The 25,000-nt window shown below is 41.8% G+C and overlaps 1 protein-coding gene across 1 annotated transcript; it reads left to right on the plus strand.

Annotated features, from left to right (window-relative positions):
* Nucleotides 1-18,503: 18,503 nt before the first annotated feature.
* LOC120520400 (cadherin EGF LAG seven-pass G-type receptor 2-like) lies at nt 18,504-22,225 on the plus strand (the record flags this gene model as incomplete). The annotated part of the gene is made up of 1 exon (XM_039742800.1): nt 18,504-22,225. A coding segment is annotated over exon 1 (3,565 nt), but the record flags the coding sequence as incomplete, so codon positions are not given.
* Between the last annotated feature and the right edge of the window lie 2,775 nt (nt 22,226-25,000).

Raw genomic sequence — 25,000 nt, forward strand, 5'->3', positions numbered from 1 at the left:
CAGTATATGTATTTTTACAGAATCTCCCATCTCTGCTCATTACAGCCTATAATTGCTATGTTTAGGGCACTAACAGTTCAGCTCAATTAAGGTCATTTTTACAAATTGGTAATTACATAATGACTACAAAATACAAATAAAGACAGGGGCAGGTAAACAAATTAGTTCCAAACTCACTAACACAAATAGAGCCTAGTATAAGAAGAAAACAAAAGCACCATTCTTTAAGAAAATAAACCTATGAGGGTTCGCAGCCAGTTACAACAGTCAAAGACAAAGACACAGTCATAATCCTGAAGACCTTGGCCAACTGTGGCCATCCACCTCCTCCTGGACATTCTGTAGTAGAGGCTGTGATGGCCATCTGATCTGATGACCGAACATTTACATTCAATGAGTCCAAGGCTCCCAGTATCTTGGGTGTCTTTCCATGGGCAGAAAATAACATGGAAGTAGAGCAGTGGAACAACAGGACACCAAGAAGTGAAACAGAATAGAGAAGGGAAAGTAGTACATAATTATTGCAGTTCCTTTGTTTTTATACAAATGACTAACAAACAAAGACACAATATGCGCAGCTAAATTGGTACCTCTAGTCAGGCTATGCTGCACTAAAGTTATGAGTCTTCAGTCTGGATTAAAACGTTGAGACTAAAGTGGCATCTTTTATGTAAGCAAGGAGATTGTTCCACAGGTTTAGGTCCCGTGTAACTAAAAGTTCAACCTCAAACTGTTACTTTTATTAATCCTTGGAATCTTTAGTAGGCCTGTAACTTGAAATGTAAATGCAGGCTCTGGTTTGTACCTAATAACAAATTCAGATAAATAGGCAGAGCGCCTTGATCACTTAAGGCATTATATTTAAGAAGGTGGTTTTTGAAATCCTCTCTTAATTTTAACTGGAATCCAGCGTAAAGACTTAAGAATCAGAGTTATGTGTTTGTACTTTTTAGTTCTTGTAATGATTCTCGCAGCATCATTTTAAATTAACTAAAGGCTGGATTAAGAACAATTTAAACAGCAAGTGAATAATATATTGCATTTGTCAATTCTGCTGGAAATAAATGCATGATTTGATTTCTCAGTATCCTCCATATTTAGAAAAGACTTAATATTCCAACGTGAAAACGTTTTTTCATAATTTTGCAAAGAGTGTTTTAAAGGTGTAGGCCTACTGGTATCAAAAATAATGCCTAAGTTGCTTCCTGATTTAACAACACTAATAGTTAGACCAACAATTTTAAATGCATTGAATCCTGATCACTGGTTATATCTTGATAAATGCTTATAAAACTTTTTTTTCCTCTAACAGGAATGAAAGAGATCTTAAAGTTCGTGAAACCAGCACCAATCGAGCAGGAGATGACAAAAAAGCAGAAGAAGCAGCAAGAAGGTGGTAAAAAGAAGAACACTGACTCCATCCTGCAGGGTCAGCTGGAAAACATGGCTGTCAACGACTCCTAACAAGCCCTGCAACCCACAGCAGCATAGGAAACTTCAGCCTTATCAGGGACTTGCTTTATAGTAGTTCTGCGGTCAAGGGATCAATCTGGGTCTAGTGCACTATCAAAATACAGTGTGACCGCTGCTGGGAATGGGTGGGCACTGTGGCTTGTAAACTTTGCTTTAATTTAATTGTACATGTTATTGCCCCCTGGCCTTGGTGCACTTATCAAAGACGATTGTCGATCAGTTATATAACGTATTGCATCCGAAAAACAATAAATCTAATGATAGAGAACAATATTGAGACTGTTGTGCATAAGACTACTCCACGTCAAATGGTGCTGGTAATGGGTGTTATAAAAATGAGCAAGGGTTACATTATTCATTATTCTTTGATTCCTGTTAGCTTTCCCCACCAATATTTAGCAACTTATTAACCTCCATAGCATTATATGTACTCCCACAAAAAACAGACAAAAATACTGATTTTGATGGAACAAAAATGCTATTAAGTGTAAGAGAATAATGTAAATACCAAAACTTTAACATAAATACTTTAGGAAAGTTATGTCTAAGTGTCCACTGCTGTACTGATGCAGAATTAGTACATGTTTTTTGTGTGATATGTTTTGAAACAGTCGCCATTGCACAGACAGAAGTTACAGTTAGGGCAGTAGTAGTGTGTTTCTTTCTGCAATTTTCTTACGTTTTTTTCTGAAGCTTGCACATGAGAGGGTAGGATGTCGATGCCTGATCCGTACGATGGACATGCCCATTGTGTTATTGTAGGCTACTACAGCGCAAGGCTTAATGACTTCTACATTTCCCCTGACATGTATGTTGCCAGTTGCTTCATTGTGAGCAGAGCTTACAGGATTAATGTGTTTCTTGTCCTACCACATGATTGCAATAAATTTGCCTTTTTGCTACATAGATACTGCGGCTTTACACAACTGAAGTGTTCAGTTGTATCTTTGTCAACTTCTGATGATTAGATCCTATTGGCATCACTACTGCCTGATTCAACTAATGGATCAGTTTTAGTTTGTTCTAGAACTCGCCTTACATCTTTTTGTTTACACACCATTGTGTATTATGGCAGAAGGATCCTCCCAACAAGTGAATATTAATGTGTTACCATATGATGGGTAATTATACAGTAATAAAAATATTCTTTTTTTTTTTAACATACTAGGGGGTCCAACCCCCGAGGCCAGGCGCTAGGTGCCTACTATCTCGCGGCTGAGTTGCCCAAAGGGCTGCACCCCTCCGTTAGAGAAAGCAATTTTATTTAAAGAGATGGTATATAAAAAAAAAAAGTATGTGGGGTGCAGGAGGAAAACAGTTTGAATGATTCTCTTTGTTCTTGATTTTTATTATATGCGGATGATTTTTGTTCATTTTCTTTTTTTCATTTTACGTTCATTATCGACCCTTGTCACTCTTTTTCTATCACAATCTAAAATTCGTAACCTCATTGAATAGATAATTAGCTTTTCTGCCTTGCCATTATAACCGACTGCGTTGAAGGTCGAGTTAGTACTGAGAGTGTCACGGGGTCATACAGGGAGAGGATGTGCGCAGTAGGAGTTACAATTGGGCGAGCGGTGCGGAGGGGCGTGGCCAAGGCTGAGCACGAGGACAAGACGGAAACCTTTTTTTTAATATCACCCCTCCATCCTAATTAAACACAATCTAAAATAGACTATCCCCAACCTACAGCCTCATCTACTCCTATTGCCCACTTTACTGACTTAACATCAGGGCCTAATACCCCTAGAGGTTAGGAGGTTAGGGTTAGAATAAGGCGAGGGCCAGACAATCTATCAATAGAGAGATGATGTTAATATATCCACCAGGTGGCAGCAGAATTCTGCCCCAATCAGTATTCAGGCTTAACACTGTAACACTGTATAGATCACTAGAACATCATTTGGCTTTTTACAGAACCTTTTAAGTACAGTAAATAGACAAATAAATAAGCGATCAGAACAGGTTAACCTGGCAGATGCTCCGGCTTATCCTTTTTTGATGTAGAATTCAAGACTCAGGGTTAAAGTCAAGGAGGGTAATTTTAAGAGAAAACATGGCAACACTTCTCTCTAATAATTAGTCATTAAATCATTCTTTACATATACAAGAGAACTGCACAAATGACAAGATGGAGATTAGCCATAACAAGAATGGTGTCTGTCACGTCTTCCTTTTGGATTTGTGACCGCATAGAGCAGAAGTCATTATATGCTTAATGGCCGTTTTGTAGGTTACCCCAAGTTAGCCAGTTGCCATGAACCCAGATAGATAGATACTTTATTAATCCCAAGGGGAAATTCACATAATCCAGCAGCAGTATACTGATACTAAGAAACAATATTAAATTAAATAGTAATAAAAATGCATGTAAAAACAGACTGATAATAACTTTAAATAATGTTAGCATTTACTCCCCCGGGTGGAATTGAAGGGTCGCATAGTGTGGGGGAGGAACGATCTCCTCAGTCTGTCAGTGGAGCAGGACGGTGACACCAGTCTGTCGCTGAAGCTGCTCCTCTGCCTCGAGATGATCCTGTTCAGTGGATGCAGTGGATTCTTCATGATTGACAGGAATTTGCTCAGCGCCCGTCGCTCTGCTACAGATGTTAAACTGTCCAGCTTTATTCCTACAATAGGCCTGCCTTCCTCACCAGTTTGTCCAGGCGTGAGACGTCGTTCTTCTTTATGCTCCCTCCCCAGCACACCACCGTGTAGAAGAGGACCCTTGTCACAGCCGTCTGATAGAACATCTGCAGCATCTTATTGCAGATGTTGAAGGACGCCAGCCTTCTAAAGAAGTATAGTCGGCTCTGACCTTTCTTACACAGAGCATCAGTATTGGCAGTCCAGTCCAATTTGTCATCCAGCTGCACTCCCAGGTATTTATAGGTCTGCACCCTCTGCACACAGTCACCTCTGATGATCACGGGGTCCATGAGGGGCCTGGGCCTCCTAAAATCCACCACCAGTTCCTTGGTCTTGCTGGTGTTCAGGTGTAAGTAGTTTGAGTCGCACCATTTAACAAAGTCTTTGATTAGCTTCCTATACTCCTCCTCTTGCCCACTCCTGATTCAACTCACGATAGCAGTGTCGTCAGCGAACTTTTGCACGTGGCAGGACTCTGAGTCGTATTGGAAGTCCGATGTATGTTGGCTGAACAGGACCGGAGAAAGTCCAGTCCCCTGCGGCGCTCCTGTGTTGCTGACCACAATGTCAGACCTGCAGTTCCCGTGACACACATACTGAGGTCTGTCAGTAAGATAGTCCACGATCCATGGCATATTTCAAGGGTGTTATTTTTATATTGTCACTTCAATCATCCATTTCTAGACATGTAATTTTTATTTATTTATTTATTTTGTTATAAAGAGCTTTCTCATAAAAATAAGCCAATAGATCCCTATCTATCCCTCTTAAAAATAAAGACACCAATGTGGTTCTTTGGAGCGATGTCATCGGGGGAACCTTTTTTGGTTTTCTGAAGAACCATCCACGGGACGCTCTGGCTTCCCTGCGACCCTGCTCAGGTATTGAAAATGGAGGGATAATTAATCGTAGCAAGAACTATTCTGTTTAGCCCCACTACTGCACGTTAACTGAACAGACGTCGTCTGTGCTCATTTTACGTTTTTATTCCTTGACTAAAACTATATCTTAACCTCAAAATGTGGCTTAAGAATACATAACTTTCCCCAAATACACAAATGATGATAAATGGAATAAAATCAGTTGCTAAATTTCTTTCATGTAGTTACAATCAGTGTTCTCAAAATTAGTCATTAAGTAATCATTGACAGTGCGGGGTTATTTAATTTAATTCAACCGCCTCTGGCCACAGCGATCGAAAGGTTCTTGTGTAATGGGCTGTGCAACAGGCATGTCAAATTATCAAAGCGTGCATTTCAAAACTCTCAAAAAGCCCACGGCACTCAGTGCGAGGAACTTTTCATTTTCTTTAACTTTTTCTCCGACTCTCTTTTCCCCAGAACGTTTGCTAGCATGTTGCCGTAAAAGGCGTATTGCCTTATTTTTATAACAATATAAATGGCTCAAAGCCTCAAGGAACAAACAACAACATTTATTTATATAGCACATTTTCATACAAAAAGTAGCTCAAAGTGCTTTATATAATGAAGAATAGAAAAATAAAAGACACAGTAAGAAAAGAAAATAAGTCAACATTAATTAACATAGAATAAGAGTAAGGTCCCACGGCCAGGGTGGACAGAAAAAAAACTACAGACGGCTGGAGAAAAAAATAAAATCTGTAGGCATTCCAGACCATGAGACCGCCCAGTCCCCTCTGGGCAACTATTTTCAAATCTGCTCAGTCTATTTCAGGATCCTGGAGCTGGAAGCCTATGATGTAAGAAAGGTACCAATCTCGCGTGACGATGCCAGACTGTGAAAGGTTGGTCTGTGGTGTTATGTAAATTTTAAATAAATAATCGGGTCCCGGTATCGCGTGGGCTCCAATCGGGTGCTAGAGTGTGCACAAGGGCGCTCTACTACAGGGGTGGGTGGGGTGCCTAGCTGATCGCACACACACACACACGTCAGGTCGCGGCCTCCAGGTCTGTGTTTGTCCAGTCAGGCAAAACAAGGTAAGAGGAGTCTGCATGGCAGAAGGACTTGGAATAGACAGAACAGAAAGAAAAAGAGAAAGCAAGAATAACGAGAAGAAAATGAATGGCGAATAACGGCAGAATGATTGAGAAGCAGGATCACGGAAGGTCCATGCTATTAAGAATGGAGGCAGGTGGTCGGAAGCGAGTCTCGAGGGAGAGGAGGCTGGGGATGAAGAAGGGACAATCCAACCGTGCGATTGTCAGAGAGTAGGAGTGTCTCCCTTGGATGCCAAAGGACATATACTGACAGATAGGGGGCGCCACCAAAACAACCCTGGACACAACTGCCACCATTATAGTTGCGGGTTTAAAATAGAGGTTTTTAATATAAAAATACCTCACGAAAGTCTCTCCAAGGTTGCACAAATACAATATTCTTCTTTCTTTCTTTCTTTCTTTCTTTCTTTCTTTCTTCCTTATCTCACTGTCCACCTTCCGACAATGAGTGTTGCCTTCCTCCATCCTGACTCTGACTCTCTGGACGAGGCTGAATGGTTTCCTTTTATGTCGGACTTGGTTGTATTTCACGGTCAGGGGGAAATCCCGAAAAGTAGGGAACATGATTGCCTGCAGCACCCCCTGGCAGCACCAATGGGACCCCCCCAGAAGGGCTGACTCTCAACACTACAACTCCCATCATGTTCCACAGGGTTACATATCGTTACCATGGTCCTGGGATGCTGCCATCTAGCAGATGCTGGATAACAATATGCAAAATTAGGATCTTTCCCCTAATGCTCCCTTATCTTGTCCTCCTGTCCGAATAAGGGCCCCATACACATTCTGGACAGGATGCCAGATAATCCTCCCTGGCACTTACAACATATACTTGGCTCTAAAATACTAAGTGAAATTTACAATCATTGACCTATTGACTGCAGTAAATTGAGTTTTCCTTGACATTGTTTGCAAAGCACTGTTAAATTCATTTAAACAAATACTGTATATGTTAAAGGCCAAGCATGACTTTAGGAGAAACTACTTTAGGCCAAGTCAGTTTGTCAATTGCGATACAATGAATCGGTTTGGCTTGGAAAAGTGCAATTGCAGGCCAAACTAGTTTAGACTAGGACAAATCTTTGTCCTGGGAGCTCTACATTGATTTCAGGATAATCTAGTTCGGACTAGGTTCATCCTATGCGCTTCGGCAAACTGGTTTAGTGTAGACAAAACTGGTTTGTCGTAAAATTGGGTTTGACTTCTACTGTAACACACACACACATATACATATATTGGAATATACTGTATACCCTGTTAAAAAACTGATATACAGACTCCTGGGCCTGATCCGCCAGATGGCAGTGTGGAGCCTGAACGGCCGCCGTCGTACTCGCGAGACAGTTGACTTTCACACGGTCTGGCAGTTCTGAAGCACCTGTTACGGCGTTAACAGATGTGGAGTTGACGGACAATACTAGATGTGCTTCCATTCCTGGAGCGCAAGTAATATTCTCCCTTTCACAACAAGAAATGTCTAAAGCTAAAAACGTGTTAAACTGGATTTGAAATGTGTCTTCCGACAGAAAGCGAAGTAAAGGTGTCAAACACAGTTGCGGCACGAATTCGGCCTGACGCTGTCCAGTTCAATAGAGTTAGAGTGATGATTGACGCCGATTATTTAATACATTTTCTCAAATTACACAACCTGAAATTCCCAAATCTACTTAACCCAGACGCAAGGGAAACTGAGCCTTTCCTGGCGGAATAAAGGAAACGTCCCTGTGTACGTGGTACAGTGCATCGCAGGAGCCAATCACGCACGCACCGCACTCATTCTGAGCCAATCAGGGATAGCCCCTTTGAGTAAGTGGACGAAAATGAAGATTACTTAGACTTGGAGGAAAACCCACATGAGCCCGGGGAGAACACGCTAACTGCGTTCTTCAGACGCATGGCGCTTAAACACTTCCCAGCAGCAACGCAAGAAACAGCCTTGGATTGGATTCGCTCATGTATTTATCCACACTGGGACAATTTAGAATTATTTAAAGGATTGTGCTAATAGGACGTTATAATATCAAGTGTAAATACAACTAACGCGTGTTTCTCCTGCTTGAACTAGTCTCTTAAAATTAATCGATTCCTTAATGACACTTTTCTGGATTGCGAGGGGTCTCGTATCACGCTGCTTGACAAATAATAACCATTTTATTCTAACTTTGGGCTCCGAAAAGGGACCTAAATATAAAATGGTTTGAGTAGCGAGAAAATCGATATAGAAATGTTAAGAATTAATTATTATTATTATTATTATTATTATTATTATTATTATTATTATTATTATTATATAACAGAGAAAAAAAACTCAAGTTAGCCTGCAGTTATTGTATGCAGCAAGAGTGATTATAAATGTAGGAACCCATTGGTATTTCACAAATCAGTTCTCATCTATTCATGCTTATTTTTGAAACCTGTGATGGACTTCAAAAAGTAAAGGTTCACTTTGGAACTTTCATGTGAAACGTTCTTTTAGTAACCAAAAATGGTTCCTCTATCGTATTGCTTTGAAGAACTACTTTTGGCACCTTTATTTTTAAGGGGTGTATGCAGTTAGTTTATCGCAGTTCTAATCCAGTCCGTTATCTCGTTCGGCTCCATTGTCTGGTTTGTTTAGTTTGACAAATTCAAAAGTAAAAGAAGAAAAAAAAAAATGTTTGTCAAACATGCTGCCGGAATTATTGGAGCTAATGTGGATGGTTTTGGTAAGTTTGCGTCAGAGAATGGAAATCATCTCAGCTGATGACAGACCCTCATTACATTCAAAACATAACTTCAGTAAAACAGGGCGGAGAAGTTCTTTGAAGAGCCAAACAAACCGCTACAGAAATTCCTTCCATTGCAGTGCCATGCGGGTTTTTATTAAGAAATACCGGAGGTAATAACATTTTAGGGGTGTAGCGTTTTTGTATTTATTGCGTAACTGCTTACCTTCCTATAAATGCTGGCTCTATGATGGCACTTCATATTCTTTATGGTTCTTCGTAGAAACATTACTTGACAAAGCACCATTTCATTGTGGGAAGGGTTCTCTGTATATGAAGTTGGCTCCTTCAGCTTTGAAAAACTTCCTAATACTGTATGTAGAAAAAAACAAAATCTTTACTGTAGGGTAGTGGGCTGATTATCAGGATAGGATTAAGAAAATAGCCCGTGGATGGGTCTTTTGGGAACCAAAAACAGTTCTTTACTGGCATCGCTGTACCACTCTGACACCTTTAACTATGAAGATTGTGCCCTCTTTAAAATAACGGTCCTTGACTGGATTGTGTGGGTTCCCCATACACTTAACTAAGATCCATTTCATTCTGCAGGGTTCTTTGCCTATGAAATTGAATATCTAGGCTTTAAAACAAGGTTCTCAAGATGTGGATAAAACAGAAATCTTTAATGTAGCAGGACGGCACAGATCAGCAAAGCACGAACTTAGTCTAAGTTAATTGTACTTTTGAAGTCGTGAACTCATTTGTCTTTCACAAATCTATTCATCTTTAATTATTCTAACTGTTACAGATCTAAATAGATCAAGGTTCTGTCTGGGTCCTTCATGTGGATGGGTTTTTTAGGGAACCAAAGAAGGTTACCCTATGCGGTATCGCTCTGAAGAACCACATTGGCAGCTTTACTTTTAAGAGAGAGGCAGTTCACAAAATATATATTTTAAAATTAATATAAATATTTCAGAATTTGTGTGTACCTTGTATCCTGTTCTCTATGTTTTATCTTTGCTTGGGCGTTTTAATTGCTGCTGAGAATGCAGAGTGCATGTGATCTTGTGTGAACGTGAATAAATAAATAAAGTAATTAATAAATAATAATAATAATAATAATAATAATAATAATAATAATAATAATAAATTAATAAATCCTTAAAGCTCAAATCTACTACACACATGCAATAAGAGGGTCTGGAAAGGAATCGAAAACAGAAAACGTGCGCCGCAGCCCGCAGAAATTCAAGTCTGTGTTTGCGTCTGTGAGAGAATGAACGACGGGAGAGAAACGCGTAGAGGTAATGCGCAGCCTCGAGGGTTATCGAGAGGCTACTGACACCCGAGACTAGACCGACTCAACTTCCGCACAACATTAGCGACAAGCTGACAGATTTATGGCTGGCTTTGTGAGCCACAGCCGCTGAGCGGAGCGCGGCGCGGCGCGCGCAACGCGGCGCTGCGCCCAAACTCGGGTTGCCGCTTTAAGGAGGGCGCGCATTGTGGCGGCGCGGCGCTTTTCAGACGAGTCTTTAAACTGCTCGGAGTTCGTACAAAGATCGGCTTTGTTGGCAATCCAATTTGTTTACTATGTTATTGAATTTGATTGAATTCGGCGAAAGAAAGAAAGAAAGAAAGAAAGAAAGAAAGAAAGAAAGAAAGAAAGAAAGAAAGAACTAGCTTGAGTGAAAGACGACGGTTAAAATAAAAAAGCGCACGAGATGACAAAAAGGTTTTGGGTAAAAAATAATAAGAAATACATGTCAGGAAAATAGCGCACAATACATTATTGTATTTTTCACATTAAACCAAATAACACCGAAAAAGACTGCGTGAGTGTGTGGATGTATTATTATTTTATTTTTAAGTCCGCCCGTCTATTTTATGTATCCCATTTATCTAATACAAGCAGCGCAGAGAGCGAGAGCCCATTCTGAAGGATCAACCGTGGACTGCATGGGCACAAGTCTGGCGGCAGCACACACGTACACATTATTACTATTAATAATATTATTTATCATTTGGCTGATGCCATTTATTCAAGGCTACATTTCTTTTTGCTTTTCAATAATTGGAGCACAGGCAGGTGAAGTGACTTGCTCATGGCCTCACTAGTGGAATTTGAATCATTGGCCGCAGGCTTTGAAGTTCACATCCTTAACTACCATGCCATGCTAACGTAACCAAATAGTTTAAGATGTGCGAGTATTTTGAAACACATAGACATAAAACATTTCATTTACACTCTTATAAACGACAGTAACGTAATGACACTTTTCTTTATTACATTCACTTTCATTTGCTTAGCAGGCACTTTTATCCAAAGTGATTTACAAAAGAAATAAACAATTGAGTAACAAAAAAGAAATACAGGAATGCATCCTTCCTGTTTATTGACTTATTTGGCTGACACCCTTTTCCAAGGTTACTTACAACATTTATGATATGGTTGGTTCTATTTCGTTTGGTTTTCCAGTTCCAGGAGCACAGGCAGATCAAGTGACTTGTCAGGGTCACGCAATGTTAGTAGCAGGATGTGAACACTCAGCCTTAGGGTTTGAATAACAACAACATTTATTTTTATAGCACATTTTCATACAAATGATGTAGCTCAAAGTGCTTTACATAATGAAGAAAGAGAAAAAAGACAAGAATAAAATAAAACTATGGAACACTAATTAACATAGAATAAAAGTAAGATCCAATGGCCAGGGAAGACAGAAAAAACAAACCAAAAAAAAAAAACTCCAGAGGGCCGGAGAAAAAAATAAAATCTGCAGGGGTTCCAGGCCACGAGACCACCCAGCCCCCTCTAGGCATTCTACCTAACATCAGTGACCTCGATCAGTCCTCATGGTATTCAGGTTGAAGGCCAAAGCCTCAGCCACTACGCTACACTGCCTTTCTAGAGCGAGCCATTGCTTGACAAAGATCCATCTCTTTCTCAGAAGGGTTCTTTGCATGTCAGTTTGGTCCTTTGGGTTTTGAAAAGGTCCCTAATATGTCGACTAAACAGAAATCTTTACTAAGCAGTAGACTACCATCATGCTTTGGTTCTTTCATGACACGTTATGGTTCTTTACTGGGTTGTGTGGTTTCTCATAGAACCATTGCTTGACCAAGCACCACTTCATTCTGAGAAGGTTTCTTTGCATATGAAGTTGATTCTTTCTGCTTTGAAAAACTTCCTACTATGTAGTAAAAAAAAAGATGATTTTTTAATGTATGGTAGGCCAACTAGGAGGTCAGTATCAGATTAGATTAAAGCTGAACTTAGCCTGTTATTGCATGTATGCAGCAAGTGTCCTTTTGAAAGCACGGCCCAGAGGTACACTGTACAAAAAAAACAAAATATTAAATTTACGATAAAAAAAAACTGTCAGATGTGATTACCAGAATTTTACTGTAAAAAATAAGGTGACAATATTTTTAGGTGTACGGTATAACTTTATAGTAAATAATCATTCTTCCTTTACAGTACATTAGTACTAGGGTGTTGTACCGTGTTAGCCATTATGAATGTAGAGAAAAGCCAAGCAAAATGACACCTATTATTGGCAAACGAAAAAGATTACAATATGCAAGCTTTCGAGGCAACTCAGGCCCCTTCTTCAGGCAAGATGTAATCAGTTTACAGTAAATACAGTACAGTGCATTGCAATACAAGTGAACGTTTAACCATAAACTGAGATTCTTGCATTATGATAAATATGCCAATCAGTTGAACCAGCACAATATCCAGTCAGAAACACCAACCAGTATACCACTTACATCAATGCAAGAACAACAATCCATAACAAACACGTTATACCATTTAGTTTCATACATTAAAAAGAATTCAATGTTCAATGAAGTTTGGGCACGTTTTCTGGTGGAGAAGTAAAATTTGCTGCTGTGGAGTGAGGTGTGCAGCTCCGTATAAATCGCCTTTTATAACCTCAAAAAACCTTCAGAACAAGGGAAAAAATAAGATTGCTAACTCTGTTTAAGTTTTTCCCCCCACTATGCAAAGGTATGGGGTTCAAAAGAAACAATACGGTAAAAGGGGGCGTTTCCTTATGCAAATATTATAGCTGTATGCAAATTTAGAAATTCGAGCCAAGAAAGAAACTTTCATCATATGGCAATCACACGCACTTAATTAAAAGTAATATTAAAGAAAGAGTTACATTAAGCAAAAACACATGATCATTTTGAGTTAAATTAGTGTAAGGTCACTGGTTAAAGTTAAGGAAAATATATATATATTCTTGGTAAGCATGTGACAGTGTGTTAGAGCAAACCACACACGGTCAGCAAACAGCAACGTTTCTTTAAACAGCTTGGGGCAGTAAAATGGAAGGTAGAATACGATTTCCTTTCTGATGGCATTATCTTGTTTTTTGGTGCCATAATCACGGAAAAAGAATATATTTTTTATGGGTTAACAATATCAGTCAGTCAATATCCAGCCCGCTATATCTTAACATAGGGTCACGGGAGTCTGCTGAAGCCAAGCCCAACCAGCACAGGGCGCAAGTCAGGAACAAATCTCGGGCAGGGCGCCTGACCACCGTAGAACACACACACCCCAAGCACAATTTAGGATCGCATGTCTTTGGAGTGTGGGATTAAACCCACGCAGACACCGGGAGAACATGCAAACTCCACGCAGGGAGGACCCGGGAAGCGAACCCGGGTCTCCAAACTGCGACACAGCAGCGCTACCCACTGCGCCACCGTGCTGCACAGGTTAACAATGTAAAAAATATATTATATTGGTCTGTACATTTCATTTCAGTGCCTCAGTGTTACTGAAATAGTGCTTTAATGTTTTACAGTTGTTTTACACTTCAAAATTAACATTTTTTGCAGTGGCATGCAGGATACTAACAGATCCAGGAAACCTGAATGCAGCAAGAGTGCTTTTGAAACTATGAACCCACTGGTATTTCAAAAATCTGTTATTACTTACTCTTTGCTATTTATGGAGCTTATTAGTAATCTAAAGAACAGGTTCATTCTGGAACATTCGTGTTGGATGGTTGATGACAATATGACTCGGAGTCCTGCCACGTGCAAAAGTTCGCTGATGACACTGCTATTGTGGGCTGCATCAGGAGTGGGCAGGAGGAGGAGTACAGAAAGTTAATCAAAGACTTTGTTAAATGGTGCGACTCAAACCACTTACACCTTAACACCAGCAAGACCAAGGAGCTGGTGGTGGATTTTAGGAGGCCCAGGCCCCTCATGGACCCCGTGATCATCAGAGGTGACTGTGTGCAGAGGGTGCAGACCTTTAAATATCTGGGAGTGCAGCTAGATGACAAATTGGACTGGACTGCCAATACTGATGCTCTATGTAAGAAAGCTCAGAGCAGAATATACTTTCTGAGAAGGTTGGCATGCTTCAACATCTGCAGTAAGATGCTGCAGATGTTCTACCAGACGGTTGTGGCGAGTGCCCTCTTCTACGCGGTGGTGTGCTGGGGTGGCAGCATAAAGATGAAAGACGCCTCACGCCTGGACAAACTTGTTAAGAAGGCAGGATCTATTGTAGGAGTAAAGCTGGACAGTTTGACATCTGTGGCAGAGCGACGGGCACTAAGCAAACTCCTGTCAATCATGAAGAATCCACTGCATCCACTGAACAGTGTCATCTCCAGACAGAGGAGTAGCTTCAGTGACAGACTTTTGTCACCGTCCTGCTCCACTGACAGACTGAGGAGATCGTTCCTCCCCCACACTATGCGACTCTTCAATTCCACCCGGGGGAGTAAATGCGAACATTAATTTTATTTTAATTCTTTTCATTTTTATTACTATTTAATTTAATATTGTTTCTTTGTATCAGTATACTGCTGCTGGATTATGTGAATTTCCCCTTGGGATTAATAAAGTATCTATCTATCTATCTATCTTTAGGAACCAAAAATAGTTCCTCTATGGCATCACTCTGAAGATCCACGTTGGCACTTAAATCTTTAAGAGTGTAGGCAGTGAGGGTGCACTCATAATTGAAGTGGAACACACATTTATGTTTGTGTTATAAATATATTCATCCATCTTTTAATAGCACTTTATCTTAAGCAGGGCCTGGAGCTGGAGCCTATCCCTGTAAGAATCGGTTACAAAGCAGGAACACTTCCTGGACAAGGTGCACACACACACACACACACACACACACACATATCTGAGGCCAATTTTGCATCTCTGATACACCTGACCTGCATGTCTTTGGCCTGTGGAAGACCACCAGAGCAACCAGAGGAAATCCACAGGGAGAACATATAAACTCCATGCTGGGAGCACTGGGCTTGAACACCAGTCTCATTCTGATGATATGCTTGGAAAGGAAAAAAACATCTATGATATAAGAATGTCAGGGCATGAAAGAATGAAAACACTAAGCAAACATAAAACTAAGGAAGATCTGTTAGTAGAAACTGATTTTAAATTAACTAATCAGGTTGGAATACAAAAGTACAGCCACGACAACCTTCCATGAGAACTCTATTCTTTAGTATAAACTCTGGAGAATTCACAGACACACACATCAGGAATCTATTTTAGCATCGCCCATCCACCTAACCTGCATGTCTTTGAACTGTGGGAGAGAACCGGTGCCAGACCATTGCAGGGCGAACACACACACACTCACAAACCAAACACACACCAGGGCAATATACCATCACCAATTCACCTAACATGCATGTATGCGAACCATAGGAGGAAACCAGAGCAGCCAGAGAAAACCCCCACAGACATGGGGAGAACATCTAAAGTCTCCACAGTTAGCACCCAGAATGCACACTACAGTCTCCTTATTTCAAGGCACTGTGCCACCATGCCTCCTAAGGTTTTGGACTTCAGACCCCGAGTTTGTGGATTCCAGTTCCCCCCATTGACACTGTGTGACCATAAGCAAGTCACTCCCCCAGCCTCTACTTCAATTGGAAAAAAAAAAGAAAAGGAATCAGTCGAATTTCAGATATTATAAGCTGCAATGGAGAAAGGTGTCAGCCAAATAAGTAAATGTAATGCAATACATTCACTAATGCACACATTCAGAAGTAAAAAGCTATATAATTTGATCACTCATCTGATTTTATCTAATAATGCAGACATCTCTAATGTCTAGTAGGCAACCTAGCAGTGCATACAGATCAAGGAACCAAAACGTAGCCTGTGTGATTGTGTGCAGCAAGAGTCCTTTTAAAATTCTAAACTCATTGCTATTTCACAAATCTGTTATCATCTATTCTTGGTTGTTTTTGGACCTCTTATGGATCTAAATAAATAAAGGGTCTTTCTGGAACCTTCATGTGGATGGTTCTACAGAGACGTATAGCATCTTTCTGAAGAACCACATTGGAACCTTTATTTTTAAGAGTGTAGACAGGGATCTATTGGCTTATTATATATAATATATATATATTATATATAATATATATATATTATATATATATTATATTTTATATATATATATATATATATATATATATATATATATATATATATATATATAGGGGTTCAATTCCATAAATTTAAAGGCTTCAGTAGTCTTAAAAGACTGTGTCCAAAATGGGACTGACTGGAAAGGACAAGTGGCTGCGGTCTGTATAGGCTGTGGGAAGGAAGAGGTGGGTCCAAGAGAGAACCAGCAGAAGTGAGGTAAGTGAGGGGGCATGGTCTGGAGGGGGACGTGGAAGCTGGTTGGGATGTAGCTGGTATTTCCTTCTTGTGATCTGCAGAGGAGGGAGAAAAGACATTAGTGCATTTCGTCAACCCCTGACTCCATGTTTTACCCTCAGTTAAGCCCATTGACTGCCTCCCATGCACTTATGTGTGACAATATGTGCAATAATGTGTATATACTGTATATATTTTAATAGATAACACTTTTTTTAAAACTCAAAACGTCCAGAAGTGGACAGTCACGGTGAAAATGCAAGAATAACACCCATGACCATTTATCCATTTTCTAAAATGCTTATCCAGAGCAGTGTCATGGAGAAGCTGAACCTATCAAGCATAGGGTGGAGGGCAAGAATAATCCCTGGACAGGGTGCCAGTCCATCTCAGGGTGCCCAGACACACACACACACACAAACATACACATTCTCACTATAGAGCAAATTTAGCAACACCAATCTACATACCCTGTATGTCTGGGGACTGTTGGAGGAAACCAGAGCATCTGGAGGAAATCCATGAACACACATGGAGAAGCTGTAAACTCCATGCTGGGAGCACCCAGGACTAGAACCCCACTCTCATTTTGAATGATATCCTTGGAATGTAAACAATCTGCGACAGTAGGTCTCAACCTGTGGGGCGGACCCCCCTAGGGGGGCGCGAAGTAACAAAAAGGGGGGTGCGAAGATGTGAAAAAAAGAAAACAAGAATCAAAAATATAAAAAAAACATCTGTTGAAACCAAAACAAACTAACATAAACTACATTCTGATACTAGAACAATAAATATAGAGTTAGATAAATGTCGATAAAGGTTCAGTAGGTATAACAAAATATGCATCTGCATTTCAAAAAAATGTTAGGGGGCGCGATTAAAACTGTTATGAAAACTCGGGTCGCAAATACTTAAAAGGTTGAGAAACGCTGATCTGCGATATTAAAATACTGAACAGGACACCAGTTCAACACAGAGTGAACACACATACACACCATATCAGGGCCAATTTAGCATTTGTAAGTCAACTAACACACAAATGTATGCACCCACAAGTCCTAAAGTTATAACAACACATATCATAACAAAGTGTATATACAGGTATAGTCTCTGTCTTTCTCGCTTTGTGTGTATCTATCTATCTATCTTATACAGTATATATATATATATATATATATATATATATATATATATATATATATATATATATATATATATATATATATATATATAAACATCACGCAATGTGCATTACACAATGTAACTTTATGTTACAATTAAACCGGAAAAATAATTAACAATTAGTCAGTCCCCTAGTCTTTAGCCCCCTTTAAATCGCATTAGCTAAATAAATAAGCAAGTGTTAATAAAAACAAAGAAGATGAAGGTTCGGGTAGACCCTTTTCGTTTTTCAGTTGCAGGTGCACGCATATTCAGCCCTTCAAATAACTATATAAAACGGATGATCTAAACAACGTACTGTATTTCGATTATTATAAAAGGGATACGGGGTTGTTGGAAATAAATACCATTGTTTAAAATGCTTTATATTTATCTTCTTAATAACTCAGACGCAAATGGTGGTGTTGTTAAGTAAAGAAACTGAGACGCTTTATTATTCGGAACCAGTTTGTTTACCCCATTAACAGAATCGGTTTCAAAGGAATTGTTTAACGGCACCTAAATTACAATGAGGCGGAATAGAAAAGCATGTATATTTATTTTTTTCAAACAAAAATGACAGAAATGCCCGACAGAACGAAAATATGGAGCAACAAAGAAAAGTGAAACGTGATCAAAACGGGAAAATGAGCGAAGCATGCGGCAAAGAGGGTCTGTAAAGCTAGGCTGCAGCATTGTGTTTAAGTCGCGGTCTTCCTACTCGGAGTCTGTGGTCTGTGCACGCGCCTTGGTGTTACCCTTTTAAGAAGCGCGTTCCCCGACCGGTGGGCTCGCCCCGGCTCTATTCTCTCTCTCTCTGTCGGATTTTTCTCCTCCTTGAGCTGTAGCAGGTTTATGATAATGAGAGGGAGCCCACCGAGGCAGCGGCACTTACAGGAGCCATTTTGAACGGCTATTCTCTGCAGCTGCTGTGTCTTTAGTTTTTTTGTCTCCATCGACTCTCCACTTTTGTCCGGACGAGGTATGGGACGCCGGAGGAGCGCGCGCTCGTGATGGGACAGCCGTGTCCTGGAGCGCTGCCCGCCCTGCCCTGGGCGCTGCTGCCTGTCGGCTGCCTTCTCACCCTGGCCGTGCTGTCCGACGCCTACACCGTACACCTAAGCGAGGCGACGGAGCCAGGCACCGTGCTGCACAGCCTGGCTGCCGGCCGCACCTGCACCCTAGAGCAGGTTGTGGCCCCACGCTTCACGCAACGTTTCCTCCGAACGGACCCGCTGGAGGGTCGCGTTCACATCACACAACGGCTAAACTGCGCCAGGCTTCCTCGCAACCCGTTTACGGTGTACACCGCCGCCGACTGCAGGGACGCTGCTCGTCCGGAGTTTAGCCACTTGGTGACTGGTCGCTACGAGATACGCGTCCATGGCGCTGGGTGCAAGGCCAGGTCGCGAGGCGGGCAGACCATGCGGGATATGGACGTCCTCACTCTGCGGACGGACGCCAAATCGCACACCGCCTGCTTTGCGGCGAGGGAGTCGTTGTTCAGGATCGCTGACTTCGTACCGCCGCTGTCCAAAGAACACTGCGCCCTTCGCTGCCAAGTGTCTGGTAGCCGGCAATTCCATTACGGCGGCGGCTCGTTGCGAGCATCCGAAGCTCTGTGTCTGCAGCGTGGCAGCTTCGCCGAGATGGATCTGCGGTGCGACAGGTGCCAGGTGACCGTCTCCATGCACCTGCGGCTGGGTCTGGGCTCCTTTACACAGCATCGCCTGGAGAGAATTTTGGAAAGAGCGGCTCACTCTGAGACAGGACTGTCCAGTCGTGCCAAGCGGAACGTCAACAGCAGCCCCCAGTTCCAGCCCCCCATGTATCAGGTATCCGTGCCGGAAAACAAGCCAGCCGGCACAGCTGTGGTGGTGGTGAAGGCTACTGATCCAGACGAAGGGGAGGCCGGCCGACTGGAGTACTCCATGGATGCCCTGTTTGACAGCAGGTCTAACAGTTTGTTCACTGTGGATCTTCATAGTGGGACAGTTAGCACAGCTGAACTACTGGACAGAGAAACTAAAGACACCCATGTGTTCCGAGTCACAGCAATTGATAATGGTGTGCCTAGAAGGACTGCAATGGCCACCCTGACAATTACTGTTAGTGACACTAATGATCACGACCCGGTGTTTGAACAGCTGGATTACAAAGAGAGTGTCAGGGAAAATTTGGAAATTGGTTATGAAGTTCTGACTGTCAGAGCCACTGATGGGGATGCTCCAGCCAATGCCAACATACTGTACAGAATCCTCAATAACAACGGCACCAATGCAGTGTTTGAAATCGACTCCAGGTCAGGGGTCATTCGCACCAAAGGTCTAGTAGACAGGGAAGCAGTCGATTCATATCAGCTGGTAGTGGAAGCCAACGACCAGGGCCGTGACCCAGGGCCCCGTAGTTCCACCGCCACAGTTTCCATCATGGTGGAGGATGATAATGACAATGCTCCGCAGTTTAGTGAAAAACGATATGTTGTGCAAGTCCCAGAAGATGTGGCCCCAAATACGGAGATCTTGCAGGTGACAGCCACAGACAACGATAAGGGCAACAATGCACTGGTCCACTTCAGCATTGTGAGTGGTAATGCCCGTGGACATTTTTACATTGATGCCCAAAGTGGTAAAATGGATGTGGTCGGCCAGTTGGACTATGAGGCCAACAAGGAATTTAATCTTCTGATTCGAGCACAGGATGGCGGCCGGCCCCCGTTGTCAAATGTCAGCGGACTTGTGACCGTTCAAGTACTGGACGTTAATGACAATGCTCCGATTTTTGTTAGCACCCCTTTTCAGTCTACTGTTCTGGAGAATGTACCAATTGGCTACTCTGTTATCCATATTCAAGCAATTGATGCTGATTCTGGAGAGAACTCACGCTTGGAGTATAAGCTTATTGAAATGGCCCCAAATTTCCCTTTTACCATCAACAATAACACTGGATGGATTGTGGTGGCTGCAGAACTTGACAGAGAGATGGTGGACTTCTATACATTTGGGGTGGAAGCTAAGGATCATGGCCTGCCTCCCATGTCATCTTCTGCCAGCGTAAGCATCACCATTTTGGATGTCAATGACAACAATCCAGAATTTACCCAGAAGTTCTACAGCATACGTTTAAATGAAGATGCTGCTGTGGGCACAAGTGTGCTTACGGTATCGGCAGTGGACAGAGATGTCAACAGTGTGGTCACCTATCAGATTTCCAGTGGCAACACCAGGAATCGCTTCTCCATTACTAGTCAAAGTGGCGGTGGCCTGATCACTCTTGCCCTGCCTCTGGATTATAAACTTGAACGACAGTACTTTCTCACCATAACTGCTTCTGACGGAACCAGATTTGATACTGCTCAGGTCCACGTTAATGTCACGGATGCCAATACTCATCGCCCTGTTTTCCAGAGCTCCCACTACACAGTCAATATCAATGAGGACCGGCCGATTGGCACCACAGTGGTTGTCATCAGTGCAACTGATGAAGACACAGGTGAGAACTCCAGAATTACATACATCATGGAAGACAGCATCCCTCAGTTTAGGATAGACCCCGACTCTGGAGCCGTCACCACCCAGATGGAGCTAGACTATGAGGACCAGGTGTCGTACACATTGGCAATTACCGCTAAAGACAATGGTATTCCCCAAAAATCTGATACCACCTATTTGGAGATTCTTGTGAATGATGTTAATGACAACACACCCCATTTCCTTAGAGAAATTTATGTGGGAACCGTGTATGAGGATGTGCCAGTTTTCACCAGTGTTGTCCAGGTGTCGGCCATTGATCGTGATTCTGGCTTGAATGGCAGAGTGTATTACACATTTCAAGGTGGCGATGATGGTGATGGGGACTTCATAATTGAGTCAACTTCAGGCACTGTGAGGACACTGCGCAGGCTTGACAGGGAAAACATGCCAACATATGAGTTAAAAGCTTATGCAGTAGACAAGGGGCTCCCTCCCTTAAAAACGCCCATCGATATTCAAGTCACCGTACTTGACGTCAACGACAACCCTCCTGTTTTTGAGAAAGATGAGTTTGACATTCTTGTGGAGGAGAACAGCCCAATAGGGCTGGTTGTGGCCAGAATCACCGCCACAGACCCTGATGAGGGGACAAATGCCCAGATCATGTACCAGATCGTCGAAGGTAATATCCCAGAAGTCTTTCAGCTTGATATCTTCTCCGGGGAGCTGACCGCTCTTGTGGATCTCGATTATGAAGCAAAGTCCGAATATGTGATTGTGGTGCAGGCCACATCCGCCCCATTGGTCAGTCGGGCCACTGTCCATATCAAACTGATTGATAAGAATGACAACGTTCCAGTCCTCAAGAACTTTGAGATCATTTTTAATAATTATGTCACCAACAAATCCAGCAGCTTTCCTGGTGGGGTGATTGGCCGCATTCCTGCGTATGACCCAGATGTCTCGGATACTCTTTACTACAGTTTTGAGCGAGGCAATGAACTTAGCTTGATCTTTCTAAATGAAACAACAGGCGAGATTCGGCTGAGCAGCTCTCTGGATAACAACAGGCCCTTGGAAGCTGTCATGCTTGTTTCAGTGTCAGGTAGGAGTGCCTTCGTTTGTACTTGTGCTTGATGCCTTTGCTCTTTTTTTTTTTATAAGAGACCAGTTAATTAAATTAGCAATTGTTTTGAACCAGGGATCAAGTGGTTTTCACGTCTGTATGTGCTCACATGCTAATGCTTATATGTTTCAGTGTGCTTAACTGCTGTCTCGAGTTGTTCAGTATTACTATGGTTCTTCACCTTGTCAGCTATGATGTCACATTTGTCACATTCAGCTTAGAGTAAACAACATGAGTTCCTTGTTTCTGTTTGTAGTTTAAGTTGCTGGGTTTGTGGTGGTGGTTGGAGGGCTGGGGGGGGTTGCAGTAGGATATTCACCAATCGAGGGATGTTCTTCATGTATTGTAGGAGCTTCTTAGGTGTTTACATACACACCCATTCCAAGTGCAGTGTGCTTGGGACCTTTCTGTAAATACCACTGATGAATCTAAATGATAACAATTGCTTGCCAGGCAGTTCTGCCTGCAAACTACCAGCTCGGCACTCTTGTCTTCTGTTTTAAATTAACACTTCATTAATGCTGATGCAGTGTGCTAAATACAAGGTGCTGAGGTTCCATGTGACAGATGTGAATGCAAGCATTTGAAAACAATGATGGAAGATCAATCTGAGAAGCATTTCTCCAGGCTGAGGCCTGGCCTATGAGCAGCTGGGCTCTCGGCCTAACAATTAGGAGCTCAGCATGTGTGCCTCTATCGCACCTGCCATAGGGACCACGGCAAACTAGGGCATGACCTGTTATCTGAACAAAAGAATCGAGCAGCTGAGTCTCGGTGGACTGGTGCTGTCCCCAACTTGAGTCCAGTTTGTAGTATTCAGATAGGCCTTTTGAGACAGATGAAACCACACTGCTTCATCCTAACTTCTCAAAGATACATTCTACACACTAGCGCCTTCCTATTCCTGTCCAAATAATTCTGCATTGACAAAGCTCTTTTGGTTTTTGAAGTACCATCTATATAGCCCTGTGAAATACAAGAGTGATGCTGCTATTAGCATAATTGTATCGTGGGTTTGACTCCTGTGCCTTCTTGGTGTTTGGGTAGCTTTTGTACTTTCTCTGTATCTGTGTGGGTTTTCTTCCTACATCCCTGAAGACGTCGTGTGTGTCTTAATTGATGCTTTTATATTGACTCCTCGTGGGTGTATGTATGAGTGTGCTCACATTTGAGTGGTGCTTATTTGGAGCTGGCCGCTACATCGAACAAAGTGCTGGTAGGATGGGCTTCAGCTCCCCATGACCTTGGATTAGAATTGGCAAATTTTGAGAATGCTATAAGGTTATAATTTCTTTTTTGTTAAAGAGCAGCCATTTAACAGTGAGAGTTCGATTAAGCTTTATTGACATTGAACACAGCACAAGTACCATGCCAACAAAATGCAGTTTTGTATCTAACCACAAGTGCAAACAGAAGTTAATTGCAAGTAATCAGATAAATATACATAAGTAAAGCAGGGAGGGATTGTTCAGACAAGAGTAAATGAAGAGAATATACAGAATGTTTCGTGAGCTGAATACAATCTGGACTGTGTATATACAATAAGTACGGCATGGATAAGTACAGTGAAATATGAAAACAGCTGAAATCATAGAAAGAGTCACATGCAGAGTCCTGATAGTTCAGAGCTATTAATGGTTCAAGACTACAGTGCAGACATCAGCGTGTTCACATTCACACACAGAACCAGGATAAGGCGATATAGTTTCTTAAAAACGTGAACTTGTGGAGTTTGTTTTTGGCAAAATGCTCAAGACGTCATTAAACTGCACTAAAACGAGTCAAACGTCATCAAATGAGTTCAGTGTCTGAAAGCAAGCATGAAGCCTGTCAATGTTTTCTTGCATTTTTGTAAATGCATTTAGTCCGTCATGCGTTGTAAAGTAAATAACATCCATTCCCCTTTCACACCCTTGACCTGAACACTGGCTGCTACACCATCCAATCACACAGTTTCACCGCATCTAGAGCAAATAGCTTGATTAAAACGAATTTATTTATAGGGTTCTATTACCTGATTGAACACGGCTTACTGTGACATTGAGCCCTGTGAAGGAGCGGCATACCGGTATGTGGGCTTGTTGCCTTACACCCAGTGCTGCTGGGATAATGATAACATAGGTGTTTTTACTCCAATAAAATAAGTATTGCATTCGGTTTCTGTGTAATTTAAAAAGTAATCAGACTACATAACGCAAGGTACTTTTTAACATGTTAACCCGAACACTGCTCCTGTGATTGTGCTGCTGAGTTTAGCACTGTGTATTCTGTTCATCAACATAAATTTTTCAAAATATTGAAACAGATTACTTCAACCAAGAATAAAGTGGATTGCCCAAGCATTTGCCTGAGGAAATTTATTTTGTACCTGTGGCTGATGAAAGAGTACATGAAGCTAACGCACACACAGGCTAACAGAGTGCAACAGATGCATGCAGACAACAGAATCCTTAGGTGTAACCTGGTTAAGGGTTTACATGGCTAAATAACTGGGTTACTCAAGTGTGCTAACTTGGTTTCCTGGAGGTAGTTGGTGGTGAGGTTCAGTGAATCTAGCTGCCTAATGTGACCTACTCAGCAAATCACTTCATAGTCTGCGACTTATTCGATAAAACTAAATAGGTTTGTCTTTAGTCGTAGGGGCAGGCTTAAGTGCGTGAGTGCTGACAAACAATGAATGCTTATCTGGAAGTACAGTGATGAGGAATTAGGAGTGCGGGTGATTTGGACCTCGCAGACGGAAGAGCTTGTCTG

Source organism: Polypterus senegalus, unplaced genomic scaffold (assembly GCF_016835505.1).
Source record: "Polypterus senegalus isolate Bchr_013 unplaced genomic scaffold, ASM1683550v1 scaffold_2422, whole genome shotgun sequence".
NCBI classification, from domain to species: Eukaryota; Metazoa; Chordata; class Cladistia; order Polypteriformes; family Polypteridae; genus Polypterus; species Polypterus senegalus.